Source organism: Cladophialophora bantiana, assembly GCF_000835475.1.
Source record: "Cladophialophora bantiana CBS 173.52 unplaced genomic scaffold supercont1.17, whole genome shotgun sequence".
Lineage (NCBI taxonomy): Eukaryota > Fungi > Ascomycota > Eurotiomycetes > Chaetothyriales > Herpotrichiellaceae > Cladophialophora > Cladophialophora bantiana.
In genome coordinates this window covers 350,845-363,540 of record NW_015971591.1, presented here as the reverse complement: position 1 = coordinate 363,540, position 12,696 = coordinate 350,845, and the positions used below count along the sequence as shown (strand labels likewise).

General features: G+C 54.5%; 6 protein-coding genes across 6 annotated transcripts; 4 read left to right on the top strand and 2 right to left on the bottom strand.

Annotated features, from left to right (window-relative positions):
* Positions 1–472: 472 nt before the first annotated feature.
* Z519_10089 (uncharacterized protein) lies at positions 473–2,129 on the top strand (the record flags this gene model as incomplete). The annotated part of the gene is made up of 10 exons (XM_016767807.1): positions 473–553; positions 607–650; positions 713–784; positions 848–955; positions 1,038–1,059; positions 1,110–1,231; positions 1,286–1,311; positions 1,370–1,400; positions 1,461–1,815; positions 1,896–2,129. The coding sequence occupies 10 exons, from the start codon at positions 473–475 to the stop codon at positions 2,127–2,129; spliced, it is 1,095 nt and encodes a 364-aa protein (XP_016615905.1).
* A 439-nt stretch (positions 2,130–2,568) lies between these two features.
* Z519_10088 (uncharacterized protein) lies at positions 2,569–4,264 on the top strand (the record flags this gene model as incomplete). The annotated part of the gene is made up of 4 exons (XM_016767806.1): positions 2,569–2,724; positions 2,818–3,690; positions 3,789–3,882; positions 4,005–4,264. 4 exons carry the CDS (start codon positions 2,569–2,571, stop codon positions 4,262–4,264), a joined length of 1,383 nt encoding a protein of 460 aa, XP_016615904.1.
* Positions 4,265–4,564: 300 nt separating this feature from the next.
* On the bottom strand, positions 4,565–6,439 carry Z519_10087 (uncharacterized protein; the record flags this gene model as incomplete). The annotated part of the gene is made up of 1 exon (XM_016767805.1): positions 4,565–6,439. The coding sequence occupies one exon, from the start codon at positions 6,437–6,439 to the stop codon at positions 4,565–4,567; it is 1,875 nt and encodes a 624-aa protein (XP_016615903.1).
* Positions 6,440–7,315: 876 nt separating this feature from the next.
* Z519_10086 (uncharacterized protein) lies at positions 7,316–7,929 on the bottom strand (the record flags this gene model as incomplete). Its single annotated transcript, XM_016767804.1, has 2 exons — positions 7,316–7,576; positions 7,753–7,929. The coding sequence occupies 2 exons, from the start codon at positions 7,927–7,929 to the stop codon at positions 7,316–7,318; spliced, it is 438 nt and encodes a 145-aa protein (XP_016615902.1).
* A 1,214-nt stretch (positions 7,930–9,143) lies between these two features.
* Positions 9,144–9,716, top strand: Z519_10085 (uncharacterized protein; the record flags this gene model as incomplete). Its single annotated transcript, XM_016767803.1, has 2 exons — positions 9,144–9,320; positions 9,468–9,716. 2 exons carry the CDS (start codon positions 9,144–9,146, stop codon positions 9,714–9,716), a joined length of 426 nt encoding a protein of 141 aa, XP_016615901.1.
* Positions 9,717–10,484: 768 nt separating this feature from the next.
* Z519_10084 (L-serine ammonia-lyase) lies at positions 10,485–12,614 on the top strand (the record flags this gene model as incomplete). Its single annotated transcript, XM_016767802.1, has 1 exon — positions 10,485–12,614. One exon carries the CDS (start codon positions 10,485–10,487, stop codon positions 12,612–12,614), a length of 2,130 nt encoding a protein of 709 aa, XP_016615900.1.
* Positions 12,615–12,696: the final 82 nt, after the last annotated feature.

Sequence of the window (12,696 nt, the reverse complement as noted above, 5' to 3'; positions counted from 1 at the left end):
CCTTAAGTACTTATATCCTGCTACTTACGGGGTATGAGTGGCTGCTGGAGTTTGAGTTGAGCCAGGCGTCGGCATCGTGCCGTTCCACTCGCCCTCACACGCCCACACACCCACACATGGTCTGTCTCTGCAGAAGTGCAGAATGCCCTTCTATCGATCATCATGACTTCAGCATCGCCAGCATCACTCCCAGCGTCTTATCGGCAGATGAAAATTCGCAAATCGGGATGGTGGAATAAGCGCCTGCGCCCCTTGGCAAACCGCGACTGCGAAGCCACAATCGTTCCTTTCCCACCGGCACTGCCCAAGACACTGAATGAAGCTCAACCGACTGCCTTTACATCAGTCCCACTCTACTACCATCATCATGTTCACTCTCGTCCAATTTAAGGCGACGACAAGCATCGTCATCGCCGTCGCTCCCTAGCAACCTAAATTCCCCGCGAGCTGCCTTGTCGCCGCTAAACGGAACATGTCGGCCCCAGAAGCCTCCCAACCCTTGCACGATGAGAACCCACAATCGGATCAAATACAAGCAGCTCTTGTTGCTGAAGTCAGTCAGAGCCCCGATTTAATCTCACCCCATTCACGCTGAAGATCAACTAGCACGATAGCGCCCTGGGCGGCGACGACGACGATCTTGCAAGCTTGTAAGCTACCAATCCCGCCTGTCGTCGCTATCACTGTTGCATCCAAAATTATTCGCTAATAGGAATTTGCCTGCCCCGGCAAGAGGTGGCCAAAGCTCCACGGCTTCGATAACTTCGACAGTCCTGAATTACAAGTAAGATAGATACTCATGGTTTCTCTGTTTTAGGGGTCGAGAAGGTGCTGATTCAACGCTTAGATACGAGGTCAGGGCGTTTGTGGCAACCAGAGGCGGAAGCCAAACAGAACTGATATTTGCTGCTGCCAGAATGGACGCCGATACCACGCATACCGGGAAGGAGAATATGTAATCGTGAGACCGTGCATGCCTCGTCTCCTGGGACGAATCGTCCTGACTTGTCCTTCTCACCAAAGCCCAACGACGAAAGAGAACAAGAGCGTCTTGATATCGTATGCCGAACTACTCTAACACTCGAATATCCCTGCTGATTCACCATCAGCACCATCACATTTTCAGCCTGGTACTCGGTGGAGAGCTCTACTGTGCTCCTATCCCGGAGGGGGTGTCGAGTATCTTGGATCTCGGGACGGGGACCGGTGTATGGGCAATTGACATGGCAGAGTATGGCTACCATAACTAAGACATGGACTCTCAAGATTTAACCTCGCAACCCAGCAAAATGCCTCAAGCAATTGTCACTGGTGGGTTGAAATTTGACGAGCAATGTCGACAGGACAAGGAGAGCTAACTCGCACCTAGGAATTGACCTGAGCCCGATCCAACCCACATGGTAAGACCACAGATGGGACATGCATTGTCACGTAACACCCGCTAAAAGATCGCGGTTGAGGGTACCCCCAAATTGCCGGTTCGAGGTTGACGACTTCGAACTCGACTGGAGATACACAACTCCGTTCGACTTCATTCACGCTCGAAACATAGAAGGATCGGTCAAGGACCACAGAAGACTATTTCGGCAGGCATGGGAAAACTTGACCCCCGGTGGCTGGCTGGAAGCGGCCGATGCCACCGTGGGGGTCTTCTGTGACGACGAGACAATCGAACGAGCACCAAATCTGCTCCAATGGCGTGAACATCTGGTGGAGGCGAGTCGTATATTCGGAAAGCCCATGGGCGTTGCACAACACTATAAGGACTGGCTGACGGAGGCAGGATTTGTAAATGTCAAGGAAGTGATCAAAAAGGTTCGTGCTCCCCTTCGCATCTTCGAAGGAGCGCGAGACGAGGGACCATGGACTAACTGCACCTCACCCACTCTATGCAGGTGCCCTTCTCGCCGTGGCCAACGAATCCAAAATTGAAGGAGCTGGGAAGCTATCAACAGATCTTGATGCTGGAAGCTCTCGACGCGTATTCATTTGCCTTGTTCACGAGAGTCTTAGGGTGGAGTCCGCCTCAGATCCAGGTGTTGCTGGCCGGCGTGAGAAAGGAGCTTCTGGATCGGAAATTCCATGGCTATTCAAAGCTATATTTTGTGTATGGGCAGAAGGAGCCCTGACACTACCTGAAAGATGCTTAGTTTTCGCTGCGGGTTCCGGGAGCTGTCTCGGTGTGTCATCATGCAGCTGTGATAGGGCATGGGCTTCTTAGAAACTCCCACGGAAAAGCGGCATCTTGGGGATCCCGGCCTAATGATCGGCTGGACTGGGGGAAGTCGCACTTTTCCGCCTTTTGAAAAAGAAATCATTACCATGGTCACTCACTCATGGAAGTCTCGGTTTCTACCAAGCAGTCAACCGAATCCCGTCAGTGTGAGGCTCGTCAGAAGACGTGTAGACCTGTCCTGCTGGTCTCGCCCATGTGGGAAGCCCGAAAGTACTCGAATGTTTTTGTCGTCCTCTCTTGACTGACAACTGCTGCATGGGAGTCGATCAATCTCAGTATCATGCTATCCGCTAATGCCGCTGACCAAGGACCAAGTCTCTGCCGTGGCCTAGATGTCCAAACAATCAGGGACTGAGGCCTCTCAGTCAAGAGAAGTACCCGAAACTCAGAGTCAGAATGATCTGACACCACCTCCAGACGGTGGCTACGGCTGGGTGTGTCTGGCCTGTTGTTTTGCGGTCAACTGTTTTACCTGGGGCGCTGTAGCGGTAAGTCACAACTTCCCGTCTCGTACATTGCCATACGGTTGTCTTCCTGGGGAATCCTCCAGTCATTCGGCAAAGCTCGTTAACAAGAAACAGTCTTATGGCGTCTTCTTGTCGTATTATCTGACCGTGGATGCTTTTCCCGGGTCTCGACCCCTGGACTACGCCTTCATCGGCAGCTTCAACTTCGGCATTGCTATGCTGGCAGCCCCCTTGATCACGAGCTTAGCTCGCTCCTTCGGCATCAGACTGCCCATGCTGGCGGGCGCAGTCATGTTTGGAGGAGGCTTTATTGCGGCATCTTTCGCAACCCGGATCTGGCATCTCTACCTCTCCCAGGGTGCCCTGGTCGGGCTAGGTGTTGGCTTCGTCTACGTGCCCAGCATTGCAGTTCTCTCCCAGTGGTTTGCGAGGAGAAGGAGTCTTGCCAACGGCATCAGTGCGGCAGGTTCGGGGATTGGTGGTTTGATCTTTTCGTTCGCCATCGGGACCATGATCGAAGGTCTCGGGATTGGATGGGCACTGAGGATCACTGGGATTACTGCGCTATTGGCCAATCTCGTTGCTGCGGTCTTCATCCGCGATCGCAACAGCATCATTCGCCCTAAACAACACCCGTTTGACCTCGACCTGATGTCGCGCCCCGACGTCCTGTTGCTCCTCCTTTGGGCTTTTCTCAGCATGTTGGGGTATATCGCTTTGCTGTACTCGCTCTCAGACTTCTCGCTCTCCATTGGCCTGTCCAGACAACAGGCGACACAGGTGACTGCATTTCTAAACATGGGGACTGCGCTGGGGCGGCCTTTCATCGGCGTCGCGAGTGACCGCTTCGGTCGGTTCGGAGTTGCGACAAGTCTCACTTTCATCTGCGGTCTTTCGTGCTTGGTTATTTGGATCCCCGCCTCTTCATTCGGAGTCACGGTGTTTTTTGGAATCCTGAGCGGTGCAATCCTAGGAGTGTTTTGGATGGTACGCCCAGCTTGCCTCTTCCTACCCGCTGAATCCGAACTTGCTCTGGGTGAACCTATTGATCGATTGCCTGTGTGACTAACTGACTGACTGCCTAGACGATCGGCCCCCTCTGCGTCGAGGTTGCAGGGCTAAAATGGCTCCCCTCGCTCCTCTCACTTTCATGGCTATCAACCGTCCTGCCGACTACATGTATGTCTTTCCCTTTTTTTTTCCCCCTTCCTCTGTCCCTTCCCCTTTCCAGTCCAGACAACACTCGTACGGACACATGCACATGTGTACTAACACGCGCCCTCCTTCCGCCGACCGAAAAGTCTCCGAAGTCATCGCGCTCTATCTTCGCCGCCCAGAGCACGCCCGTCCGTACCTCTTCACCCAGATATTCTGCGGTGTCAGCTACATCTGCGCGAGCTTTTGTCTCTGGGGCGTGCGCACGCTTTGCACACGGCGGCAGCGGTCGCGGCCAGAGGGCCGCGTTGGACTTGCAGGCATTGAAGCAAGTGTGGAGGCGGAAGAGGAGAAAGTGGTAAGCATTGGTCCGGTCGAGGCCTCGACGACAACTATTGCAAAATAAGAAAGAGCTCGAGAGAAGTTCTGGGGGTGAGAAAGGTTCATGGGTTGGGTTCGAACGCCGCCTTTAATTTGGTTCCAGCCCGCCTTGCTTGCATAGGGGTAGATGATGGTAACCGAAATAAATACGCCTTTGCAGCAAATTTGAGAATGTGTCTCAGCCCCCGGTGCTCAGCTCTCAGCTCTCAGCTCTTTTCACTATTATATATATAATCCACCCTGCCGCCGGTAAGTCAATTAGACTGCTGGAAGGATAGCCAGTCAACTCCCCTGCGATCTACAATGGCCACAGAAGGTACAAGGATCAGACGCCAAAGGAATATTTCATTGATTTTTTCACCCGCACCACATCCAGGGCGACATCGCCGCTGCCGGCATCGTCCTTCTCCGCGGCTGCTGGTTTCGAGCTCTCTGCGAGAGGAGGAGTGCGGTTGTTTGGGGGTCCGTGGTTGGCTTTGCTTCCTCCGCCTCCTCCTCCTCCTCTCGGGTGTTGTTCTCTCCTTATGCGATGGAGTTTCAGAGCCCTCCTCATTTGTCCAGCAAGCCAGGGGATCTGGTCCTGGCGAAGCAACGATGCAAGTATAGGGGGCGGCGGATCACGCTGCTGCACGCCGGTCAGATCGAGAGGCTCCCCCGCCAGGCCCAGCACAAAGGCCATGGGGCCAAGGATGTTGTAGCCGCCCATGCAGAGGTTCTGACGCTTGCGCTCGTCGCCGCTCAGCGGGATGACGTTGTGTTCTCGCGCGTACTCCCTGCCTGGACTGCATGGATTCGAGTAAGGGTCTCTGCTCGGCGACGGCCACGGATACTCGATGTCGGCCGTGTTGGAGAGCTCGTGGATGGAGCCTGGGTCGGTGCGGTTGCCGAGATGGAACGGGACGGCGGCGCAGATCTCGTCGACGCCGTGCTGGAGCGTCTCCTCGGCGGCCTTTCTCCACGCCTCGGACTCCGACAGCAGCACGTCGTCTTCCCTCGGCGTGTCGCGGACGGTCTGGTCGGCGCACAGCATCATCTTGACAAGGAGCAGCCGGTAGCTGTTGTACGCGTGCCACACGCCCGCGATCTGGACGGTCGGATAGACGTTGCAAAAGTCGCCGTATAGCCCGGCCTTTCTGACCGATTCCGGGATCTCATCTGCCGTCAATCGGAAGGGCGAGTAGAACAAGTACTGCGCGCTGGCCCAGATCTGGAGGCGCTGGTCAATGGCAGCTGCTGTCCTCCTGAACGACGCTATTGTGCTGAGATCCTTTGCCGTCAACACTCTCTGGCCCTTTGCAAACGCGATCTGCAATGTCGTTTTGTATTGTTCAAACAAGGCCTGCAGGTTGGCAAGGTCGATGGCGATCTGGTCGAGATCGCTGGCCGGATTGTACGGCATGGGTCCGTCGTCTTCCCACACGGCCGGGTCGATTTGGACTGGTTGGCGCGTCCGAATTGCCTCAGACACCATGGTGCTGCGCACCTCTTGCAGTAGGCGCTTGGAAGCCATGTCGCAGAAACCCTTGCTCTTTCTGTAGCTGACGACAGCATATGCGCCTCTTTGGTGGCTCCCGTCGACTTTGGCCATCTTGCGATGGGCGATCAGCGCCTCCCGGAACTGCAGAGCGATGATGGCGATCAACGTCGTGTCGGCCTGGCATCCGTGGGGAGTTTTGAGCGTGTCCTTCAAGAGATCGATAGCACGTCCGTAGTACCTTCTCGACAAGATCGAATCGGGTGCCCGGCCGCGCCACATCGAGAGCATGGTAGCCGTGAGAGAAGCAGTGGCGACTGATATAAGAGAGTCCGGATCAGTTGGCTGATAGTACGGGATCAAATGCTCGAACAACCCGCGCGAAGACTGCACGCCCCTGCCGCTCATCATGTAGTTGTGGAAGAAGAAACACAGCGAGACAAAGTTCTCATCCTCGCCGAGATTGGGGACCACGGCATTAGGATATTCATAGTCCTCGGCGGCGGCGGTTCCTGAGCCTTCCTTGTCGTTGGCTCCTGCTCCTCCTTGGAACAGCTGTATCACCGTCTCGGTCTCGTCTCTGAACTGGATGCCGGGTGGATCTGGGACGCCGGGACAAGGCAGTCGCCTCTTCGAGCAGTTTTGGCAAAATGGTCGGCTCAGGTCGCATTTGATCCGACGCTTCTTGCAGGTGCTGCATCCGCGCGACGGGCCCGCGTAGACCATTTTGCGGGGGAGTCTCTTGAGTGTTGTTGTTGCTGTTGTCCTTGTGGTTCTAGCAAGTCAAGACCTTCCTGCCTGCCTGATTTGCTCTGTTCGACATGTCCCGTGACCAAGCCGAGAGTATTGGCGAACTCAGACCAGGGCATGGGCTCAGGAGCTGTGTGTAGGAGGGGTTGTCGCCAAACACCTATCCTTGGGATTTATTCGACTTTGGCATGAATCCGGATCTCCTAGTCTGCCCTGTCAAAAACCGGACGATGGGGGCCTAGGGGGCCTCACACTCTATCTATACCTAAAATATCGAGTTCCAATGGCAGAAATCTGCCTCACCAGCCTGGGTTTAGGTGATCCTCCCTTGGACCTCCCTCTTCAGGTATGGTCAGGGGCTTGGCGGTTTGCTGCTTTTGGCGTGCGTTATAAAGAACCACGTCTCTCAACCCTCTACCGCTCAACACATCTCGTCTTGTGTGCAGCGGGAGGAAAGATAGAAAGTCCTTGTCTTTCAGCGCTGAAACTACTTTTCTCTGTCGATACAAGTGGCTGTCGTGCAATACTCTCAAGTTTATTGCACCTCGTCTGGACAGAATGCGCTGACTGACTACCTATCATCTAGAAGTTCTACAGAGCCGAGACAGGCATTGCAAGTCTTTGGGCAAGTTTTCGGCCTCATTTTATTTTGGGTCGATTACAGCTTCAACTTTGGCTTCATTTGTTCTCTGAACTTCTTCCAGACCTCTTCCATAAGCTCGGACTGGGTAAGCAGATCATAGGCCGTTGCTGCCATGCGCTCCGCGCAGTCAAGGGCACGCTCATGCTTTTGTGGTCATTGTCCCTGCCACTCGGATCAATATCATGCCTCGTTCGCAAGAAATGATACACTTACAGTGGCCAAGCACAATCAACCTGACATCCAGTTGCCAGTGCCCCAGCCTCGAAGCAGGCTTTCACTTTCTCCGAAGGTTGCTCGACCTCGGCGAAAGTTGATCCCCGCAGAAAATACTCGAGGCTGGCCGAGTCGGGAATAATATTGGGCTCTGCTCCTCCTTGTCGAATGACTCCATGGACAGGGAGGGTGGGAGCGAGTTGCTGCCGTAGCAACGAGATGTTGACGTACGATGCGACGACGGCGTCGAGCGCATTCTTCCCATTTCAGGGAATAAGTCCGGCATGAGCGTTCTGACCGTTAAACGTGACCTTAACTTGTCGACGCGCAAGCGACTTGCCGGCAGCGACACCATCCATGTTCGACAGCCAACAGGGTGGGCCATCAAGCAAGCATCGACCCCTTCGTATACGCCTGCTCGGATGAGACGCACTTTCCCGCCACCACCATCTTCGGCTGGTGTTCCCAGCAGGCGAACTCGCCCTTCCCGCCCACTATTCCGGAGTGCCTCAGCTGTTGCAATGAATGCTGCGATGGAACTCGTGGTGAACAGGTTATGTCCGCAGGCATATCCGATGCCCGGAAGAGCATCGTATTCCGCGTTGAACATGACTAGGCACCCTCCATGCCCTGTTTCCACCTCCAAGGAAGTTTCGAGGACGTAAGTGTGTCGCTTGAGATGGTACCCGAACCTTTCCAACAAATCGCAGATATTGTCATGCGTGTGGGACTCGCGATAGTTCAACTCGGGATCATTATGAATCGGGACATGAGATCATCAGCAGCAGACAACTTTGGTGGACCCGAAAGGGAGTGACAGACCTTCTTGCAGATGTCATCCAGGTGCTCTTTATTTTTGCCGACGTATTCTGAGATGTTTCTTGTGCAGGTCTTGTGTCGAGAAGGGCTCAGCGCTGTATGGAGCTATCATGTTCGGAAATGCCTCCCCCAAACGCAGAAGTTTGGCTCGACTGTTGGTCACTTTCGTGATGAAATAGCCGGTCTTCGCCCATCTTTCAGTGGTATCGATGGCTCCCTTTATATGGGCATAAACTCAACCTGACAGGTGGGAAGCATCAGAGAGCTCCTGGCCGTTCTGCCTCATGCACTCGGCAGGAAATGTCGTGGTTATCTCTAATGGGGACGTGCTTACATCCCACCCGCCCCCGGCCTCGGCAACTCAACCATTCATGAAGCGATAAATGAGAATCGTCCTTCTCCGCCTAAGCAATATATATCCGAGTCAGCCACTCAGCTTGCTTCTCTTCATCATTGTCTTCCATCCCAGATTGACCGCTCTCCAGAATTGCCGCCCAACGACAGCAATGACGGGGAGCACTGGATCGGCCAAACGTGGTTCTCGATCGAAAACCGGTACGCATGTCCCTTTGTGGTCAAGAATCTTTGCGCTGGAACTCCAACTCGTTGCACCCTGGTGTGGGCGAAGCTGCCATTGCCCCCGGATTTGCCTTGATCACAAGCATGTTTTAAACCCGCAAAGAACAACCTCTGCGGTAAGCGCCGTCAACTCCGCATCCTTCTCCCGGTCTCTGGAGCTGCGATTTCGTTCCATTTGGTCGCTAGTAAAGAATCCTCCCCGTCGAAGGGACTGACGAGAATTTTTTAACAAGACAAGGTGCTTGGTTTGCAGGAAATTCGCTCGCAAATATTTTTGGTGGCCTGGTCGCATATGGCATCGGTCAGATCCACACGTCATTTCTTGCGGACTGGCGTCTACTCTTCCTCATCCTCGGTAGTATTACTTCGGCTTATGCCTTCGTTCTATACCTGTTTCTCCCGGATTCGCCGGATAAAGCCGTGTTCATGGACGAAAAGCAGCAGCACATTGCTCTGAGGCGCACGATCGAGAATAAGACCGGCCTCCTGGACAACGACAACTTCGTTCCGAACCAGGTCACCGACGCCCTGACCAATCCGCAGCTCTGGCCCCTGATTCTCTGTACTGTCTCGGTCAATCTGGCCAACGGTGGATTGACCAGCGTAAGTTCCCATCCTGCCTTGTTCTCCTGTCTTCCCCCATCCTTTCCGCCCCTTTCATGCGCCTTGACCCTATCCAGTGGCGTTCAGCTCTGGCATTGTGCGTATGGGTCGCGGTCCCTTGACCGGAGAATGCTGACGGCCGTTCAGTTTGGAGCACTTGTCATCAAAGGATTCGGCTTTTCAGGCCTTAAATCCCTTCTCATTCAGACGCCCATCGGGGTGTCGCAGCTCGTTTTCCTCCTCTTGACTTCGAGCTTGGCCACTCTCCTTCCATCAGCCCGGCTGATGCTCATGATAATTAATACTCTCACCTCCATGGTGGGCATGATCATGGTATACGAATGGCCGGGTTGTGTCTGGCAAGCGTCTTCGCGGCCAACGTTCCCCTTTCTTTGAGTTTGATTAGTTCCAACGTCGGCAGTTCCACCAAGCGGTCCGTTACGAGCGCCACCTTGTTTGTCGCCTACTGCGTTGGCAACATCGCGGGCCCACAATTCTTCAAGTCTAGACAGGCTCCTAGATATCCAGTAAGCCCATCCCATCTCCGGACATACATTTCGCCCTACAAGACTCGGGTCATTGACATCTTCGTCTTTTGATTTAGACCGGCCTCAGGGCATCGCTTTCGGGGTTAGCCTTTGGCCCCTGGTTTCTTGCTTGTCTGCTTATGTTTTACCTCTGGGAAAACGCACGACGGAACAAGCGTTACGGACAGAGACAGAGACTGAGCGTGCATCAGGCACTGAGAGAAGATCTGTCGGGCAAGAGGGACCGGCAACTGCCTGATTTCCGATATGTGATTTGATGTCTGGTGGGAAGGCCGGTGGTGGTGGTCTCGAATGAGATGGCTTCCTGTTGGAGCAGATGGTGGGGAGCCTCTTGGTTGCCGCGGTGGAGATTTATCATGTACAGCTTGCGTGTGGAGAGTTCGCCGTAAAAATACTGTACAGTGTAGACGCCAGGTGGGCAGAAAGATGCTTTCACCCTCCAACTAGGGACCTTCACCCCAACATCCCTGTTGATAGTCCACAATGCCAATCCCGGTGTAGGATAAACCCCGAGAGCCTCGAAAACTATTATTATCGTCCATAAGGCTACTTTCCCTTCTTGCCTTTTCCCCAGCCATCGCCAGCGTCGTTTCTTTTCCTGCAATCTTTTGCGGCAATGAAGCGCACAGGCTGGCAGAGGTTTATTCTGCTGCGAGCCGTTGGGCCTTCGGCCTTGGGCTTGCGCGGACAGCTGATCAGCGCAAGATATGGGCGCGCTGTAACAGCTGGGGGCAGTCAGCGTCCGTCCACCAAACCTCCAGTCATATTCGGGACGCGAGCTTTCCGCCAATTCAGCACAACACCACAGAAGCCATATACCGATGATGAAGATGCTGGCACGTACAGTGAAGCGGACTACGAACACGCGGTCATCTCCACGTTTGATCTCTTCTCTATCGGCATTGGCCCCTCGTCTTCTCATACCGTCGGACCCATGCGTGCTGGCAACATCTTCGTAGCGGATCTCGTGGAAGCCAATCTACTGCACCGGGTCAACAAAATTCGCGTTTCCATCTACGGCAGTTTGGCCCTGACTGGTGAAGGGCATATGACCCCGTCGGCCCTCCTTCTCGGCCTGGAGAGTGCTGACGTTGAGACGGTTGACACTACGTACGTGCCGAAGCGGTTTGTTGAGATTAAGTCAAGCAAGAAGCTCATTCTGGGCCATGGGCTTCCGGGCCACAAGGGCAAAGAGGTTGCCTTTGATTACGAACGAGACTTCATCTGGGAATGGGGAAGGAAGTTGCCCCTACACAGCAATGGTATGCGTCTTATGGTATTCGACGCCGAAGGCGACATGTTGGCGACCAACGATTTCTTTAGTGTTGGTGGTGGATTTGTCGTCAACGGCGCCCTTTCCAACAATGCGGCTTCCAATGCAGAGGACCAGGACCCGCCAAATAGCTCTTCAGAAGAATCCCACAATCTGGTGGCTCAAGATTCAGGACATCATCCAGCTGATCTAACCGAGAACATGTTTTACAAGGAGATCCGCCGAGCAGATGCCGCTGGAGATCGGAAAACCGGGCCCGAGGTCAAACTCCTTGACGGCGGCGGTGTGCCTGAGATTGGTTTGGAGTCCGCTCAAAGCGCTCTGTCGCCCGTGTCGACCGGTCCCACAGACATCGACACCGAATGCGACCGCACTACAACCCCTCATCAGCCTCGCTACCCTTTCCGCGATGCTGCCAGCTTGTTGCATCTATGTCACAAGCACAACCTGACTATTGCACAATTGGTGTTTGAGAACGAAAAGAGCCACGGGTATTCCGAGGAAGAAATATATCGGAAGCTCCTCCGGATCTGGCGAGTCATGGACGAAAGCATCCTCGAAGGTGTCCAGGCTCCGCTCGACTCAACCCTACCAGGCTCGCTAAAGCTGCATCGACGAGCCCCTGCATTGTACAGGCGGCTCACAAGAGGTCTCTATCCTTCACACACACAAGGAACTCAAGATGTCGAACGCGCGGGATCTCCTTCTTCAAAGACGACCAATGTATCCTTAACCCACCCGACAGCCACAGTGGTGACTCCGGCACAAAACCGCATCGGCCTGCGACGGGCTCCCCGCGTCCATGGTGCCCTCGATCATCCCATCCCGCCTCCTCCCTCGCGGCGCACCACTTTCCCCGCCATGGATTATTTGACCGTTTACGCCATTGCGGTCAACGAGACTAACGCGGCTGGGGGACGAATCGTCACGGCTCCTACGAACGGCGCTGCTGGCATCATCCCTGCCGTACTCAAATACACAATTGAATTCATCAGCGACGATCCAGAACGCGACGTGCCGACCTTCTTGCTCACAGCCGCCGCCATAGGCATGCTATACAAGCGGGGCGCGACCATCTCCGCGGCTGAGGGTGGGTGCATGGCAGAAGTAGGGGTCGCCTGTTCAATGGCCGCAGGCGCCTTTGCAGCGTGCATGGGTGCCAGTCCAGAGGCCATCGAACAGGCTGCTGAGATTGGAATCGAGCACAACCTGGGTCTCACGTGTGATCCCATTGGTGGTCTTGTCCAGGCACCCTGTATAGAGCGAAATGCTCTGGGTGCTATCAAGGCAATTTCGAGCGCCAACCTTGCTCTTAGCAGCGAAACCGGCACACAAAAGGTGAGACTAGATGATGCCATCCGGGCCATGCGCCTGACTGCCAGGGGAATGAGGAACGAGTTCAAGGAGACGAGTCTGAGCGGATTGGCCACGAGCGTGCCGCTTCATATCCCAGTCAGCGTCCCAGACTGTTGAGTGGATCCAAGGCTCAAGTTTTCGGGCATTGCTTTGCTGTACTTGTCAATATGTGCATTATGGTCAAGCGATAGAAAGAGCT